Source organism: Alligator mississippiensis, chromosome 1, assembly GCF_030867095.1.
Source record: "Alligator mississippiensis isolate rAllMis1 chromosome 1, rAllMis1, whole genome shotgun sequence".
NCBI classification, from domain to species: Eukaryota; Metazoa; Chordata; order Crocodylia; family Alligatoridae; genus Alligator; species Alligator mississippiensis.
The window spans coordinates 199,812,253-199,831,598 of NC_081824.1; the positions used below are offsets into that span (position 1 = coordinate 199,812,253).

General features: G+C 44.4%; 1 protein-coding gene across 6 annotated transcripts in view; it reads left to right on the forward strand.

Annotated features, from left to right (window-relative positions):
• TTC7A (tetratricopeptide repeat domain 7A) overlaps positions 1-19,346 on the forward strand; it is a 260,649-nt gene that overhangs the window by 159,377 nt on the left and 81,926 nt on the right. For all 6 annotated transcript variants that reach the window (XM_006268496.4, XM_019485343.2, XM_019485340.2 and 3 more), the window contains one exon: positions 15,005-15,121. In XM_006268496.4, coding sequence (XP_006268558.3) covers positions 15,005-15,121 — 117 coding nt within the window. The remainder of the gene's footprint in view (positions 1-15,004; positions 15,122-19,346) is intronic.

Consider the following 19,346-nt stretch of genomic DNA (forward strand, 5'->3'; position numbering starts at 1 on the left):
GGACAGAGAGACTCATTTGAAAGGGAAGACTTAGAGAAGAGACTAAGATTTATGGGTATAGTTTTACATGACAGAATTTACAAAGTTGGGCAACAGTGAAATTATGCCTGGATACATGTGATGCCTCTTGATTTCCGCGTTAGTGTCAAACCATCCTTTTGACTCTTTCAGTTAGCAGTCTCTACAAATGGCCTGTCCCCATCAGTAGCATAAGAGTGGATGGGCAAGTTGGGCACAAGTCCCAGGCACCACCTAAGGTGAAGGGGGTGGCCCTGGAATGGAGCAGGGGACACCTCACCTTCCCATCCCTTGCTCATCTCTACATGCTGCACCTTCCCTGCAGTGGCTCTGATTCCATTGGCAGGGAGGCAGCAGCAGTGCACAGTGCAGGACCAGTGGCTGCTGGGGCAGACATCACCTCCTTTTTTGCTGCTGAAAACCTGTGGCGTTCTTGGGTGCTCAACATGCATCTCAGCAGCAAAAAAGGAGATGATTCCTCCCCCAGCAGCAGCAAACCCTAAGTTGCTGCCACTGGTCTGCCCTCCCCACTGTTGGAGCCCGAGCCAGAGCTATTTCAGGGAAGGCACAGGGTGTGCTTTTTGCGGTAGGAGGGAGGGGGGAGGTGATGTGTGGCAAAGTACTAGCCAGTTACACCTTTGTTCTGCATTGCTAATTCCTTCACCTGATTATTACTGTAGTGAGTTTCTGATACTGTTTGAGAAAACTTGGGTCTGGGACAGAGGCGGGCAGTTATTTCGGGTGGAGGGCCGCTTACTGAGTTTTGGTAAGCCATCGAGGGCCGCATGACAGGCAGCCAGGGCCAGATAAATATTAATTTTCTAGATTTTTTAGGGGCTGCGCGGGCCAGATAGAATGGCCTGGCGGGCCGCATTTTGCCCACCCCTGGTCTGGGATGTGTGACTTTGCAGGCCATCAGCTCCCAATGAACTTCCTTCCCTGACTGCAAGTGTGGTGAACACGCTGTTTTTCTAGGTTCCCTGTGGATACAAACTGCGCTCTCTGCATCCACATCACTGAGGTGTTTTTTCATAGATTGAAAATCAAAGTAAGAATTCTGTGGTCCCTTTTCCTGATGTCCTTTCTGTGGAAAGATCAGGGTCCAAACCAAGCTTTTCATTTTCATGGGCTGTGTCTTTTTATCCTAAAAAAAAAGGATAAAAAGACACAGGGTGAACAAGAGGTTCAGTTATTGTAACTACCTCTTTGCATGGCTTACAGAAGGACAGCTCTGCTACTTCCAACTAGCTCAAAATACAGAAGCAGGTTTAATAACTGGTTTACGCAATCATGATCATATTGTGTATCTCTTGTATTATTTATACAGCCTGGGGGCAAAGTGGCAGGTTTGATTTTATGTTGGTGGTGTTGAGACTTAAAGTATTAAATAGTGTAGAAGCTGCCTACACTTAAGACTTCCTCCACGAGCCTCATCTGAGACAGCCTGTGTTTTTTGATCTCGCCTATCTTTTAGGAGTCCCTTTATCACTACTCTGGTCACAGGAAATTGGTATTGGCAGGTATGGAATTCTTTGTCCTGCAATACCATCCCGAGACATCTTCCTTCTTTAAAAAGCACATCTACTCTTTTTCTGCAGGTATCTATTTTTATGGTCCCTTTTTGCTATACAGTTCATCTTTCTACTCCCCCATTCTTTTCCTCCTCTTCTAATATTAAATAACTTGCCTGACTTTCTCCAGGTGAATTTTAAAACGTTTTAATTATACTTTTCAAGTGGGTTTTTATCACCATGTGCAGCACTCCATGGGCTGTGATAAGGAAAGGGTTTTTAAATAAACAAAACTATTATTTTGCCTACAAACAAGTTGATTTACACTGTTTATATTAACAGTTTAACAGCTGGAGATAAAGAAACTGACAGATTCTAGGAACCTGTTATTTTAATTATATGGGAATGGAAGTAGTTTTTTACTTCATCTGTATTGTACTTACCAGCTGTTAATGGTCAGTACCAGCTTGCAGAAATTTAGAAGTCACTGGGCTTGTCTATATGTGATGCTACATCATTGTAGCGCTGCACTATGGTGACATAGTGTCAGTGGGCACAAACCGTGACACTGATGCTACGTCGCCGTAGCAATGAGCTACCTAATTATAGTGCATTGCTATGGCAACGTTGCTGCTAAAAATAACGGTGCGCCGCCCAGATGGTGCAGTAATGGCTGTTACTGTACTGTCATGTAGTACTTCCTAAAACAAGTACTAAATGATGGCATGTGCCATGGGGGGCACATGTAGATGTGCCCATTAAGTACAAATGCTGGTAATCTCTGATTGCATGAGTGCTGAATCCTCAGACAGAGATTTAGACAGATGCCCTGAATCTGGACCAGATTCAGTCCTTCATTGGAAATAAACTATAAAAATAAAGGACTGACAAGTTAAAGTTTGGATCCCAGGGGGGAATAGAGTTATTAGAAAAAGTACTGGTGGCTAAGATTGCTCTATGGCCTGAGGAGCTGGTGACTGTTAAAGGGAAAACTGCATTAAGAGCAGTAGAACTTTGAGCTGTCAGTGCTTTGCCAGAAGGAGTGGACACAAAAGATGTTTTTTCCAAGCATGAAAATCTTGAGTATTCTGAAATAGCAATAAAAGAAAGGGCAAAAGAAGGACTGGGTTATGGAGATGAATTTCTCTGGTATGATTTCAGGGCGGAACACAACCCTGGTTGCAGCCAGCAGGAAGGCTACTAAGTTCTGAAACAGCAGTTATCTATTTGGAAGAAATATGGATGTCAAAACGAATGCTGAAATGAAACTATTTGCACTTTAATGTTGCAGGAGGGTAAAAGAGAGCCTCATATTAAGAAATAAAATTCTGCTAGTGACTGAAAGAAGGGAAAACTCTTCACATAAAAAATGAAATATATTTCTCTTAAGAACTCCTGTGAATTTAACATTCATGATAATCAAACTTCAGATAACTTAGCCAGATCCACAAAAAGACTTAAGTACTTATGTTAAGTACTTAAGTTATGGTCACTGTGTGACCATAACATGCAAGGTTTGTTCACCTGTACCTCTACCAGCGTCATGTATGGCATCTCCTGCTTACAGTGCTCCTCTGCTGTCTACATTGGACAGACGGGGCTATCCCTGCTCATATGAATGAATGAACATCAATTTGACATCAGTTTCAGAAATCAATGACACACGAGCTTGTGACAGAACACTTTAACCTCCCTGGACATTGCAGCTCTGACTTCAAAGTAGCTGTTCTTCATACAACTTTAAAAAACAATTTGAATGGGTAATTGCAGAAGAAATCATCCTCAGACTAGATCTTGTTAAGTATGGTCTAAACCAAGACTGCACATTCTTATCCCATTACCTGAATTAGCTTTGAGAATCCCTATGTCTCTCAATATTTTCACTATTTTGTTTTTCTCTCCTATGCACCTTGCCTCTCCCAGCAGCACTCCTTTCTGTGTCCTCTCCTTCCCTACTCTTTGGGCACATCTACACGTGCAGCAGACTGTGCAGTTGTTATTGCACAGTCATTTAGTAGTTGCTTAAGCAAGTAGACATGCCCTTTGTCTTCTAATCACTGCTTTCTGTTTAGAAGCTCTGCAGTCTCTTCAAGGCACCTGATGAAGTAAACTGCTGCTTGTGAAGGTTGATGCATCTCTGATTTAGTTAGCCTATAAGGTGCATATCTACCCTGATTTCTTCCAGGAACGTTATGAGCAAATCTAATGCACACCTACAAAATTGACCTTCACACACAACACAGCAGCCTTGACCACCCTCAATTAAAAGCATGGTCAGAGGAGGTTATAGTGATGTTAGTGGCCATTTATCCGAAAACCTAGAGGTTGAAAGAGTCATCTAGGTTGTGGGAACCCTGAGTTATAAGCCCTCCTCAGCCTAATTGGGTATAGATCCATTTCACTCATCCAGCAAGAGAATCCTTTATTACCGATCTGAATAGGGCTGTTCTGGGGTAAGGGGGTTCCCTATTCCTTCTAGTAAAACTGGGTCAGTTTGCCAAAAACACACACCCAGATTCCCTCTTTGGAAGCTGAGCACTTAAAAGACTTGGTGTTGTGATATTCATTGCTACAGTGCTGAAATCCATCTGTGGCTCTACCCACTAACTGAGTTTCCAGAAGACTGTCTCTGAAAATCAAAGCAGTTTGTCTACTGTTTTGGCCAAGGTTCAGTTTGTAATAGTGATGTTTCCATATCCATTTTTAGCTATACTACAGAGAGCTGAGAAGGGACTAGAAAAGAAGTTCAAAAATATTTCTTTCCTCAATTTCCCATATACACATAAAATGAGAGTGCCTCTGCTACATTAAGTCAAAGCAGCAATGTTATATGGTAAAATCTCTCTTAAGGCAGGTGTCACAGAGCACTGAGGTGCCCTGCTCCCAAAGAGGGGAAAACTGCTAGGGAGGAAGCCCTAGCAGGGAATAAGGAGCCCAGCTGTGGGTTGCCAGGGCAACCAGAGAAGGTCAGCTGACCAGTAGGGGCAGGGCCTGGCTCCCCTTATAAACCCTAGGGGCTGGGGCCAGAGGCAGTTCCCTGCCAGCAGCCCAAGAGGAAAGAGCTCTGTCATGGAAGAGAGGGGGAGGCCTGACTGCAGGAGCAGCATTTGGCACTGCTGAGGGATGGAGTAATCCCTGGGTAGGCTTGAATGTTCTTATGGCCAAGCGGCTTCCATTTAAGTTATACCCAGAGGGCTTGTGTTTATGTTGCCGTTTGTTACACCGGTGGTTTGGGAGAGGCTATCAGGGGTTGGAGGAGGCCTCATAGGGGACTCACAGCGGAGTGTGAGGACCCCAGCGCCAGTGAGGGCGCAGTATTCGGGGTGCATAGACCCCAGCCCCAGAGAGGGGCAGTTGAGAAGCCCCAGAGAAGGGGGCATTACTGAGAAGCCCCAGTGAGGGCGTGGTGAGCCCGAGGGGGCGACGTGACAGAGAAGGCCCCGAGAGAGGGCGGCAGTATTGAGGAGCACCCGAGAGGGGGCGAAAGCCCCAGAGAAGGGGGCAGTTACTGAGAAGCCCCAATGCGGGCGTGGGGAGCCCCGGAAAGGGGGCAGCACTACTGGGGAGCCCCAGAGAGGGGGCAGTTGCTGAGGAGCCCCAGAGGAGGGGACATTATTGGGGAGCCCCAGAGCGGGGGTGGCGTGACTGGGGAGGCCCAGAGAGAACAAAAAAAGGGGCCAGTGCGTAATTAAATTGAGACATAACATCTATTCCATCGGCGAGGTGTGGACTGCGGTGTAGGGGAGGAAACGGAGCTGCAGATAGCGCCCCCTGGCAGCGGGGCAGTACAAGGGCAGCCTCCTGCTAATTAACACTAATTAATCAATTAATAACAAGGCATGGCAGGAGAATAGGCGGGCGGTTGCCCCAGGAACAGGTGTGCGGGCCCCGTTTAGGTCGGCCCAGATCGTGTACCTGTCACAGCAGGGTACTGTATGTAGCATGAGTAAGTTCTTAGGAGAATCAAAGGATGATGCAAGGTCAGAAGTGTATGTTAAACATTTCAATAGTAAGCCTGAGACATGGCAGTGACTAGAGGCAGGTCTGGTCCAGTGCTCCATGTGTGAAAGTTTCAGCGGGGTGACCTAAAGCCCAGTGAAAAAGTGAGCACTATTGTTACCATTTCTAAAAGATCAATGCTGCCAGGAACTCCTTATACCATAAAAAGTTGTGATAAATCGTAGGCGTAACTTTAAAAGGAGTATTTTTTTTCCTTTAGTATCCACTCTCAAATCCCACAGAAAAACATCTGATAAAGTGTGCCTTGCTTATTTGTCTTTCATAATGCACTTCAAATTCCGAGGATGAGAAACTCCTTAGTTATTATCTAAATCCTAAATTTGCCAATTACTGCCAATTTGGTTCTCACTGCAATTCGCAGCTCTCATAGGTGACTTTTGAGTTAGTAATAAAACCATTATTGGTGCTGAAAGGGATTGTGTTGGGTATCTCTTACCTCCTATTTTCAAGAAAATTATGCTCATCTGTGATCTGTTGTATTACTCCAGGAACTAGTCCCTCATTCTGTTTAATTCTTTGGCTAACTATTATTTTCTTCTGCCATGTTCCTTAGATTAATTCTCAAGTGTCCAGGCAATTATTATCTTTATCTATGTCTACAAAGCACATGTTGCATTGGTAATGGGTCTGATGAACAAAATGATGTAATTATCATCCATAAACAGATGAGGGTTTTGTTTTTTTTTTGGAGGGGGGGGGAGGGGGGTTGGTATTCTCCATAGTAATATAGGAAAACTCAGTCTGGCTTTATTAATTCAGTGGAATTGTCCAAGCAGACAGTAGGAGTTCCTTCAGAGGTTCAAGTACCTGCTGGTTTGCTCTTGTATATGATGTGCATTGCCTGAATATTGTTTAAACACAGGATCTATTGTTTTAAAATAAATTGAGTTTCAATAGAACAGTATTTTAATTCAGATTTGATTTTAAATCAAGGATGTCGAGCTTACCTTCAGCCCTGGGCTGGATCTGGACCTGGTGGGAGAAGTACAGAGGGGTTAATGAAACCATTGTTCTTATCCCCTCTGCTGCTGACAATTGTCTCCATCAGGGCTTGAGAGGTGAGAATTCAGTTGTGGGCCCCACCAGACATGTAGGGAGCTCATTCAGAACGCAGGGAGGGAAAAGGAAGTCTCACCTGCCCAGGTTCTTTGTACACTAAGGGTGCAGACAGAAGTGACAATTTTTGCCCAATCTGGCCACAAAAAAACGATCTACAGCAACAACTGGATGGCTGCAAAGCACTTAAAAATGGCCGACTGGGTGAAAATCTAAACCCTCATTGCATGAGGGGTCAGATGAAGATGTTTCAAAACAAAATGTCTTCTGTAACTTCTGTATGCGCTGCCTGCCAACCTCAAGCTGTTTTCAGAATGGGAGGGGGGAAAGGGAGCAGAGGGAGTTTGGTCTGGGGGGTTTCAGCCCCCACTGGAGGGTGGGGATGGGTGTATTGGAGCCCCCACCCCAAGATGGGGGACTCCAATTCACACACCCCACCCTTCAGCACTAAATGAGGAAGACATAGAACTGGGGACCCCTTGAATGAGCTCCCTCTGCTCCCTTTCCTCCCTCCCATTCCAAAAACTTTGCAGCCTCGCAGGGAGGAAGGGGCCATTGCTAGGTTAAACTGGCTGCAAGGCTGGTAGCCAGGTGCTAGATTTCCCTTCCCCCTGGAACTAACAGTGAACTTCTGTTTGGTCTAGGGGGATTGTTGCAACTCGGAACGCTTCCTGCAAAGCATTTTCAGTTACAGCAGGGAGCTGCACTTCTGTAGCAGTATTGACTCCAGCAGCAGTCCTATAGTGCAGGCTTCCTGGGAGCTGCACTTGGTGCCCTGTTCATTCCTCCCACACCAGATATGTGGTGGGGAGCAAGGCTGCACCTGTTGTAACAATGACTTGGGGGAGGGGGGCCTGGGATGGAGGGAGGAGCACCATTCTGCTCGCCCCACTCATTCCACCTCCCCAGATATACTGTTCGGTGCCGGGCTGTGCTCCCTAGCTCCAATGGCCAAGCACTACAGAGCTGTCCCTACACTGTGCAGTGACAAACCCTCCTAGGGGATAGATTCTGGGGCTAGTGTCCTGCTTGTGCCCCTTCTGCCCCCCCATCAGTTGTTACTGGCCCCTACCCCCAAATTCCTGACTCCTCTAGGAGCCCCATAGGCTGAATGAAATAGTTTCCCAGCCTGGATCCAGCTGTGGGCCATATGGTTGACAGCCTTGCCTTAGATAATTTTTAACCTACCTTTATATATGCCTTGCAGTGGTGTATGTCAGATGTAGGATTTAGAGAAGCTGGACCACTAAAGAAACAAGAAGTTAACAAATCATGGCCCCGATTCAGCAAAACACAAAGGCATGCACTTAACTTCAAGCACCTGCTGAAGTGATTTGCAGAATTTGGGGCAAAGAAAAGGCAGTGAAGGACAGAACATAAATTATACTACTGTTTCATGCTCATTACTCCTGACTCCCTGTCTGAGATTCCAAATTAGTTGTATTGATTCTTTGTAATATGGTCATGCTTAGTGATCCCATTGTGCTAGGTGGTGTACAAATAGGAATCTGGCTTTAGTATTAAGGTTCCATTTATAAAATGTCTCTAAAACCTTAATAACTATTTAATAATTAGGTAATCAATTCATATAAGTTGCTACAGAGTGCAAAAGGTCAGTAAGTTGTTAGTCGGCATTGCTTTTAACTACCTCTTACATTTTCTGATGTGCTAAAACCATTTATAGCACATAATATTCATGCCTGTAACATCCTGATATAACTTGTATTAATAATTTATTCAACTTTTATAAACCATTTATTATTGGGGCCCTAGTAAAAGACCATTAATATCCTAAAATAATTTAAAATCTCCTTGTAGGGCAAGATGTAATATATGGGTGAAATAGTACAGTAATTTCAAAGAAAGACTTATTTTTTTCTTCCAGAGCTGTATAACGAGACTTAAAAGACCATGAGTATATAGCCTTGTAAATTAAGAAAGCTCTGAAGAGAACTAGGTATATTTGACCATATCCTGAGGGATACTGAACATGAACCTCTGAATCAGTAGGAGTCACAAATGCTCAGTACTTGCACAACAAACCCAGTGAATCTGTCTGACTTTGGAAGGTCTTTTTATGTTCTTATGTTCAAGCTCTTGTTTTTGGGCTATTTTTTCAGTGCTGTGCTCATTATAGCAACTAATTTTAGTACTAATTCATTTATTTAAGATACAGTATTACTGAAAGCTTCTCTGAATGTTGTAGTCTTCAGCAAGGCTCTGTAAAAATTAAATCATCTTATCAATAGCAACTTTATAAAGAGATTTGATTTTTATATGTTATATATAGTGTATATATATTTGTATTGTGGTGGTGACTGGAAGTCTGTATCAGGGATCAGCCCTCCTTGGTTTAGACACTATATACACACACATAAAAGAAAGAAACCCCTTCTTCAGGGAAATTTCTATCTAAAATACAAATCAGAAGAATAAGAACCAGTTATTTTCCATTATTATCTTCCTTCAAATTTATCCTCACTAGCAAGAATGATTTTTGCCCCTCTCCCTCTCTCCACCCCCCCCCCCACACACACACACACACTCACTAGATCTTACAATTTGTCTATTTGCTTTAGACAACTTTGTTTTTATATTCACTGACTAATGGATTTGCCAGTGCCAACATTGGTCACTAAATATCTTATGAATCCACTCAGTTAATATGAAATGATATTAACACCAGTGCAATAAAATAATATCAACAAAATACAAAAGTCAGCCCTTCACAATCAAGTCAACCTATACATTTCATTTATGCTCATGGGAATTGTATGCATGTACTCATGGGACGCTAGAGCTGTTGAATTTACTTATAGGGAAAGTGCTGCTATCTCCATAATAAAACCAGAAGCTTGAGGTTAAAGTGACACTGCCATCTACTTACTTTGAGTGTTTTCTTCCTTTTTTTTTTTTTTTTAACTGTTGCAATAACTTCCAAGCAGCTAGGATATATAAATAGCTTTACATACTGATTTTTGTTGCCATCTGGCCACCATCATGTAGTGCTGAATTCTGAATGCTTCTGTCATCAGCATAGCTTGGGTTCCTGGTGGCTTTTATAATTTTCCCTTTTGTACAACAACAACAACATTGTGTGTGTGTGTGTGTGTGTGTATATATAATGTGAACAGCTTAGTCATAATGGTTAACTATTGCAACAGTTAACCAATATTGGTATCTTTGAGAATTCCTGATGTTCCACTACAAAACCAGTTGCTAAGGAATTGAACATTTTTCCTACTCGTGTATACCTGTGCCCTGTGATTGAAGATAATATCCTGATGAGACTTCATTGGGATTTTTATGATTACCACCTTTCTTGAAATAGAATATTGCCTGTTCATCCAAGAAAGGTTTCATAGGCTGGATGTAAACAAGTAAGCATTATTATAATGGGGAGAAAAATACTTGTATGCATTTGTCTATTTTGTGTTCAATTGCTGTGTTTAAAATGTACCATGTGGTTATTTTTTTCTGCTTGGGTATGCAACTATGTCGTCTCTATATTGACAGAGATGCTGCAAGGGGGAAGGGAAACATTATTATCATAAGTATGCTTTATAGTATGGCTTTGCCATCTTTGCTGCTTTAGTGTTAGATACTTCATCCCACTGTTTGTCTGTTGTTTCATGGGATTGGGGTGTTGGGTTTTTTTACCTTTTATCTATGACTATAGTGACTCATAGATGTAAGAGTACATTCTTTTCTAGTACTGGTCTTTAAACTGACTTGTGGCTTGTGGTTTCTTTTTTTAAATAATCCACTTATGCACAAGAAACCCATTATGCTTAAAACAGCACAAGCTGTTGAAGGCTTTAGTTTTAGACAGGCAGAATTTTTCCATAGATTTTAAGGCCAAAAGGACCCATGTGGTCATCTAGTCTGATGCCCTGCATAACGCATTCTGAAGAACCTTGTTCATTAATTTCTGCCTCAAGCTCAGAAGTTCTGTTTGAGCAGTGGCATGTCTTTTTGGGAGATATCCAATTTGGGCTTTCAAGACTTCAAGCATGGAAAATTTACCACATCCCCAGATTAGTTCTCCCAATGGTTAGTTACCCTCACGGGTAAAAGTAACACATTATTACTAATTTTAATTTGTGTAGCTGTAGCTTCTAACCATTAGATCTAGTTATTCTTTTTTTCCACTCTGCCTTTGTGCCCTGAACTACAGCATTTTACTGGGACCCATGTTCACTTGGTGTTCCCATAGATTTCATAGACATTAGGGCTGGAAGGGACCTTGCAAGATCATTGGGTCCAGCCCCCTGCCCAAAGGGCAGGAAGTCAGTGGGGTCAGATGACCTCAGCAAGATAATCATCCAAATACTTCTTGAACGTGTCCAGAGTAGGTGCTTGCACCACTTCTGGGGGGAGTCTATTCCAGACTCTGGAGACTTGGATGGTAAAGAAGTTTTTTCTTATGTCCAGTCTAAAATGGTCTTCCAGCAGTTTGTGACTGTTTGACCTTGTCTTCCCTTGGGGTGTCCTGGTGAACAGATGCTCTCCCAGATCCTGTTGCACACCCCTTTTGTACTTATAGGCTGCCACCAAGTCCCCCCCATAGCCTACACTTCTCCAGGCTGAAGAGTCCTATGCCTCTCAGCCTCTCCTCATAAATCCTGCTTTCTTGACCTTTGATCATGTGCCTGGCTCTCCTCTGGACTCTCAAGCTTCTCCATGTCCTTTTTAAAATGTGGAGCCCAAAATTGGATTCAATACTCCAGCTGTGGCCTCACCAAGGGCGAGTAAAGCAGGAGGATGAGTTCTTGGGTCTTGCTTGAGATGCATCAGTTGATGCAAGCCAGGATTTTATTCGCTTTGCCAGCTGCAACATCTCATTGGTGGCTCATATTCAGCTTGTGGTCAGTCATGACCCCCAATCTGTTTTGGTCGTGTTGCTAGTGGGTGTAATACTGCTAAGCCTATAGGTATGATGTGGATTCTTCCTCCTGAGGTGGAGCACTTTGCATTTCTGTGTTGAATGTCATCAGGTTTTCATCTGCCCACCTTGCAAGCCTGTCCAAGTCAGCCTGAATCCCCAGCCTATCCTCTAGCATGACTGCATTTCCCCATAATTTGGTGTCTGCAAACTTAGCCAGTCCACTTCTGACACCCAAATCCAGATCATTTATGAATATGAAATCATATATGAATATGAAATCATTAAGAATACTGGTCTGAGAACTGAACCCTGGGGGACACCACTGGTCACCATGCAGCGTGTTGACTTGGTTCCATCGACAATCACTCTCTGGGTCTGACCATGGAGCCAGTTCCCCAGCCATCAGACCATAAGGTTATTGAGGCTGCAGCTCCCCAATTTTACAATGAGAACGTCATGGAAGACCAAGTCAAGCTTTTTTGAAATCCAAGTAAATGACATCAGCCTTTCTTTCCTTGTCCAGGTGATGCATCACCTGGTCATAGAAGAAAATGAGGTTGGTCAGGCATGACCTACCTGTAATGAAGCCATGTTGGCTTTCTCTTAGAATGATGCCTTCCGTTAGCCTGTTGATGGATTCTTTAATAATTTTTTCCAAGATATTTCCAGGGATTGAGGCCAAACTGATTGGCCTGTAGTTCCCTGGGTCTTCCTTCCTTCCCTTCTTAAAGATAGACACCACGTTGGTCCTCTTCCAATCTTCAGGAACCTCTCCCGAGTGCCACAAGTTCTCAAATATCCTTGCCATTGGCCATGCTATGACATCAGCCAACATTTTTAGCTTTCTTGGGTGCATTCTGTCCAGACCCGCTGACTTGTGGATGTCCAACCTCACAAGGTGTTCCCTCACAAGGTCTTCGCCAATTGTAGGCATATGGTCGCCCATAACAAAGTGATTCTGCCGTCTTTGTCAGTGTTATTACATTCTAGGGCATGGTCCTCCATTCTGTAAGTGTGATTTACAGTCTTTCTTCTATCTGAGGTCTTGTGTTAAGGTACATGAAAACACATTATCAAATAACCTCATGTTATCAAGAAATCCAGCTTAGCATGTATAACTGACCCGTTTCCATCATTATTTACCACTCTACGTATTGTTGGGTCACTTGCAAATGTAATTAAGTGCCCTTCCTGTAGCATTTTTGTTATCATCTGTGGACTAAATTAGGCACACCTAATTTCAGTAGGGCACTCAGTATCTCTCAAAGTTTAGTGTGTTGCTGTTGACATTTGTCAAGCTCAGCTCAGATAAGACAGAAGTAACTTTGATTAGATGGGTGAAGCAGAAAAGAATATCTGTTCTTTGTTCATCAAAAGTTGCCTGTGTCACACCCCCTGAGGCTCAAACCCAAGTCTTCCAAGCTCTTGGGCAGGGGCCTGGGATGCAGTGCCACCAAGCAGCTGGCCATGTTCTGAGCCTAGCCCAGCCTGGGCCCTCCTGTGAGCAGGGTTCAAACTACATTTTGACTCTTGGGGGCGACTGTGGCGTGGCAGTCAGAAGGAGCTGCTGTTGCCGCCACTGCCTAGGCTGCTTAGAAGGGCACAGGGCAGGCCAGAGGCTGACCAGCCCATGGGGAGGCCCTCATCTCTTAAGGGGGGGCTCAGCCCCCCCAAGCTCCTCCATATTTCAAACCGTGCCCATGCGTGGGACCATGTGCCCCAGGGGAACGAATGGAAGCCAGGAGCCCTTGATGGAAGAGCTATACAAATCCTCCCACTTCCCCTGAGGCCTTGTTCCAGCAGCAGTGTTTGCAGTCCTGCTATTTAAAACCCTCCTGCCTTGCTTCTTGCATCGTCTGCCTTGGATGACCCTTTGTCTTGAACCCTCCTGCCTTGCTCCAGCCTTTGAACTTTGCAGTTTGTTCCCGCCTTGCCGTCTGCCTTGGACCCCAGTACCTCATTCCTGCTTACCTTACTGTGGTTTTTCAAAACAGTGGCCCTGACTTCTGGTCTGGCCTCAAACACAGCCCCATCTCAGTCCCTGGTGTGACACCTTGAACTCAGATTGACACCTGGTTTGGGGTCCCTGGGCTTTGGCTTCTGGACTTCCAGTATTGTTGATCCAGTCTGCCTCTCCTAATTTAAGCTTTTAGCTTGGGAGTGTTGCTAGATCCTTGGGTACTTCAGTCTGCAGAAGTGGCCAAGAGTGTTTTCCTCTTCAGTTTTACATAGTTGTTATAATGTCTTTTATCTGTGATCTCCACAGTAGTTGTTGCTCCCCCTTCCTTCTCCTCCCCCAAGCTATAAACTTGCAGTTTTCTGAGAGTGGCATTTGAAGGTAACTTGGGACTTCTGGTAGTGCAGTATATGACTGCCCTTTTAACATATTTCTCTGTAACTGCACTTTGTAGTCTGTTCTGGTTCAATTAATTTCCAAGTGCAAGTGGACATGTCAGTTTTGATCTATAAAGTTTTGAATGGTTTGGACCTTGTTTACTTTGAAGACTTTGTTTTTGAATTTGATGGGATATTAAATGGAAGGTTTGTCATCTCAGTTCCACAGTTATGCCTGTATAACGTGGGACATATTTTATCTTATTGTCTTACTATGTATATGTGTGTGATTTTTGCATGACATAGCTGTCATACTGAGTTTAATTAAAAAATATTTCTTCCGTGACTTAAGGGTAGATTTCATTGAGAAAACAAGGAACTTTATTCAGTATATCTGCAAAAATCAAAGAATGGTATATGGAAGAAAGTGCAAAATTCCATTCCAGCAGCAGCTGGTAGATGCTGTCACTATTAAATATCTCCTATAAGTTCCCTTTGAGCTAATTACACTGCATTTCAACAGTTTGTGAAAGAATAAGAATAGTACATGCTTTTACACTAGCTAAGACAAAAATATAAAAGGGCTATCAGTCTTTTTGCATAGAACACAAGATTACCAGCTAAGGTAAGGAAGAAGGGTTTCCCTCCTGCAGGTATTATTTCATAATGGGCTAGGTGTATTGTAGGTTATTTTACGTCCTTGTGCTTTGCCTTTCTCTGAAATGCATGCTGTATAGCATGTGCAATAGTCACACCAAACTAGAGAGACCATTGGTGTTGGCAGTCTGTGCGTCATGGTAATTCTTACTGGGTTAGTTGGCTTGTTTGTTTATTAAGCAGCCTAAAATAAAGCCAGATATGCCATGTGTTTATAACATTTACTAGTTTTGTAACATGTTGTTTTTAATAATGTTTTGCTAGTCTTATCATGCCAGTTTGCCTGTGGTTGAGGAGTATTTGTCGACTCTCTCATTTCCTGTGTGATATCAAGATTGAACTAAAGAAACGATGCTTTTATTCCAGTTAGGCTATTTTTTTCCCTCCAGCCAGAAGTAAGAAGCAGGTGAACATGCTGTCTGTTGAGACCCAGTCAGTGTGACAGTGGAGCTCTGTACCACATGCACCAGACCTTGATAAAGACTATGTGGTTTATTTGTGTTTGTTGTTTGTTTTTTAGCTTACTCTTCACCAAAGTAAAGCTGCAGTTCGCATATAAAGGACCTGAAGAGGCTCTGGTGACTTGTAGACACATGCTGCACACATGGCAGATGGTATATAATGTTTCACAACACAGGTAGGTTTTCCCTGCAGCCTTGACCCATTTGATTTTTTAAATGGTGATGTCTTAAAGATATTGGAGTTGCTCTGCAAAAATAGGATAGATAGCACAGTTTTGTTTTATTTTTTAATATATAGAAAAACAAAAGCACTGAATATAATTCCAGCCATCCAAAAAGGAAGAGTTTGAAGTAAAAAATGCATGCACACACTTCTTTGACAAGGTTTCTAAAAACAAGTGCTGAAACATAGATATCTAAATATAGATTCATAGATGTTAGGGTCGGAAGGGACTTCAATAGATCATCGAGTCCGACCCCCTGCATAAGCAGGAAAGAGTGCTGGGTCTAGATGACCCCAGCTAGATACTCGTCTAACCTCCTCTTGAAGACCCCCAGGGTAGGGGAGAGCACCACCTCCCTTGGGAGCCCGTTCCAGACCTTGGCCACTCGAACTGTGAAGAAGTTCTTCCTAATGTCCAGTCTAAATCTGCTCTCTGCTAGCTTGTGGCCATTGTTTCTTGTAACCCCCGGGGGCGCCTTGGTGAATAAATACTCACCAAATCCCTTCTGTGCCCCCGTGATGAACTTATAGGCAGCCACAAGGTCGCCTCTCAACCTTCTCTTGCGGAGGCTGAAAAGGTCCAGTTTCTCTAGTCTCTTCTCGTAGGGCTTGGTCTGCAGGCCCTTGACCATACGAGTTGCCCTTCTCTGGACCCTCTCCAGGTTATCCGCATCCTTCTTGAAGTGTGGCGCCCAGAATTGCACGCAGTACTCCAACTGCGGTCTGACCAGCGCCCTATAGAGGAGAAGTATCACCTCCCTGGACCTATTCGTCATGCATCTGCTGATGCACGATAAAGTGCCATTGGCTTTTCTGATGGCTTCGTCACACTGCCGGCTCATGTTCATCTTGAAGTCTACTAGGACTCCAAGATCCCTTTCCACCTCTGTGCCACCCAGCAGGTCATTCCCTAGGCTGTAGGTGTGCTGGACATTATTCCTTCCTAGGTGCAGCACTTTGCATTTCTCCTTGTTGAACTGCATCCTGTTGTTTTCTGCCCACTTGTGCAACCTATCCAGGTCTGCCTGCAGCTGTTCCCTGCCCTCCAGCATGTCCACTTCTCCCCATAGCTTTGTGTCATCTGCAAACTTAGACAGAGTACATTTGACTCCCTCGTCCAAGTCACTGATGAAGACAGTAAAGAGTATTGGTCCATGGACCGAACCCTGCGGGACCCCACTGCCCACACCCTTCCAGGTCGAGACCGACCCATCTACCACGACCCTTTGGGTGCGACCCTCTAGCCAATTTGCCACCCACCGGACTGTGCAGTCATCCACATCACAGCCTCTTAACTTGTTCACCAGTATGGGGTGGGATACCGTATCGAAGGCCTTCCTGAAGTCTAAGTATATGACATCCACCCCTCCTCCTGTGTCCAGGCGTTTCGTAACCTGGTCATAGAAAGAGACTAGGTTGGTCAGGCACGATCTGCCCGCCACAAACCCATGCTGGTTTCCCCTCAGCATAATTTGCCCTGCGGGGCTCTCACAAATGTGAGCCTTGATGATTTTTTCAAAGATTTTACCAAGAATGGAGGTGAGACTGACAGGCCTATAGTTGCCCGGGTCCTCCTTCCTCCCCTTTTTGAAAATGGGGACCACGTTAGCCCTTTTCCAGTCTTCTGGGACTTGGCCCGTGCGCCACGAGCGTTCGAATATTCCCACCAGTGGCTCTGCAATGATGTCGGCCAGTGCCTTCAGCACCCTCGGATGGAGCCCATCCGGGCCTGCCGACTTAAAGGCATCCAGTTCTTCCAAGTGACTCTGCACCACCTCAGGATCTATGTATGGAAGTCTGGCGCCTTGCTGCTGCCTCTCTACAACCCCAGTGAGAGACTTGTCGTGCCCCTCACTTAGGAACACTGAGGCAAAGAACTCGTTGAGGAGTTCAGCCTTGTCCCCCTTATCTGTCACCAATTGTTTCTGCCCATTTAGCAGCAGTCCTATTCTTCCCTGGGCCTTCCTTTTACTCCCAATATATCTAAAAAACAATTTCTTGTTGTCCTTTACTTGGGTTGCCATCCTCAGCTCCATGGTAGCTTTGGCCCGCCTAACTGCCTCCCTGCAAGCACGAGCAGAGGAGGTATATTCATCTTTAGTGATCTCACCCTGTTTCCACTTTTTATGTGCTCCCCTTTTGGCCCTTAGGCTGCCCTGGATTTCTCTGGTCAGCCAGGGAAGCCTCCTGGCCCCTTTCCCTCTTTTGCCTCGCTCGGGGATCGTCTTGCTTTGTGCCCGAAGGATCGTTGTACTTGGTACCAAGTACAACGTGGTACTTGGTACCAAGTACAACGTGGTACTTGGTACGTTGTACTTGGTTGTGTATATGTACTTAGGTGTCTAACTGTGAGCTGATTTTTTGGGGGGAAAAAAAAAAAAGTTGACCACCTAGCAGCTCCTTACTCAGCTCGCCGTAGAGTACAGACAGATAGAAAGGTTGTATACCTCTAGTTCTCATTGTATCTTATAATTCAACTGTTGGGTTGTGTGATTCACTAGCAATACAAATGAAGCAAAAAAAACCATACCACCTTTTAACTCTACTTCCTCCGGTGCCAAAGTTAGTGTGAGTTAACTCATTTATATCACTATGGGCTTATGCAGATATAGCATTTAGATTGTAGGCATAGATATATGCAGATATAGCATTCAGAATGGTAGGGCCTTGGCACACATTGCTGTAGGATGAGATTAAAGTTTAATTGCACCATCAATGGTAACCTGACCACATGTTAAAGCCAGTTGGTTGCATGATAACAGCACACATGCCACAAAGATATTGTGTAACATTGTGGCTCATGTGTATTGCAGCTTAAATTGAACATGTGACACATTGGAGCTGACCCATGACAGGTCCTGAGTCTCAGCTGAGTGTAGGGATCTGCATGGGGCAGCCCCAGGGTCTGGGGGACAGTCCTCCCTTGCCACCCAATCAGTAGTCTGGGGGCAGCACCAGGTCCTGGACCTAGCACTTCCACCCAGTCTCAGAGGCAGATTGAGGGAGTCAGTGAAGGACACCATAGGCCCAGCATCGGGGAGTGTATCTCTGATCTCAGGCTCACTGTACCCCAGACCTGTTAAAAACAAATGTGCCTCTGGGAGCCTGAACTGTATACCCACCTTTTTAAGTTTCCAAGCACCTATGAAAACAGCATCTGGGAGTTCCCAGCTCCTTAGGTGCCTGTGCCCCACACCATGGGTCCCAGCACCTCAGGAGCTTTAAAGAGTGCACTTGTAGTTGGACTGAAGCTGTGTTTCGTAAAAATTCCTGGACCTTGGACCCAGACAGTAGGGAGAAGCTAGCCAGTCTCTGGTTCCCTGTGCCCAAGGAGCTTTAAAGAGAGTACTGAGGCAGTTTTCCTACTGGGGACTTGAAAGCCTGTGCCTGGCAGTTCTGGCCAGGGTGCAGGGGATAGGAGATTACTGGCAAGATTTAAATTCCCCAGCCAGAGAAGCCCTTCAGCTCCCCTCAACCCCAACCTGGGGAGCCTCTAATTCCCCCATGTATGGCAGCCCATCCAGAGCTGCCAGGCATGGGATTTTGACAATCAGCTGATTGTTGGCTCTGGCCCAGACCACTGGACCTGATTTGAGTGCCCAGCCACGCACATGTGGCATGACAGGAGGTACAGTTGTTGGGATCTGGGATAAATCCCATTGCACCATTCAGTGAATGTGTGCCAGGGGCCTTAGGGTTGGGCAGTGTACTTGAAAACAAAATCATGTTAGCAATTGCTAAAAGACTATTTCCTCTGTATTTCCATATGCTTCATAAAAATCAATGCTGTATGCACATAATTACATCAGGCGATACATTCATCTTCCTTGAGGGATTCTTAGAAAGTGTTTGTTGGTTTGGCTAAGCAGCAGTGAAAATAAACTAGAAATAATCTTGATTATTTCATGTCATTTACCAAGAAGTCATCTGCTAGAATTAATCTCTACAAGCCTAAACCTTTTTACTAGGGCTGTGCGAAACAGCGGTATTCTACTTCAACATCTGTTTTGACGGAACAGTGTTTCGTTTAGAGTTTTGTAATTTTGAAGGCATTGTTCCGTTCCGTTTTGTCGAAATGGTTTCGCTGTTTTGATGCTGTTTCAACATTTCACCCATAGGCTATAATGGGGAAACATGAAACAACCTATAACTTTGTTATTTCTTGCCTGATTTGGATG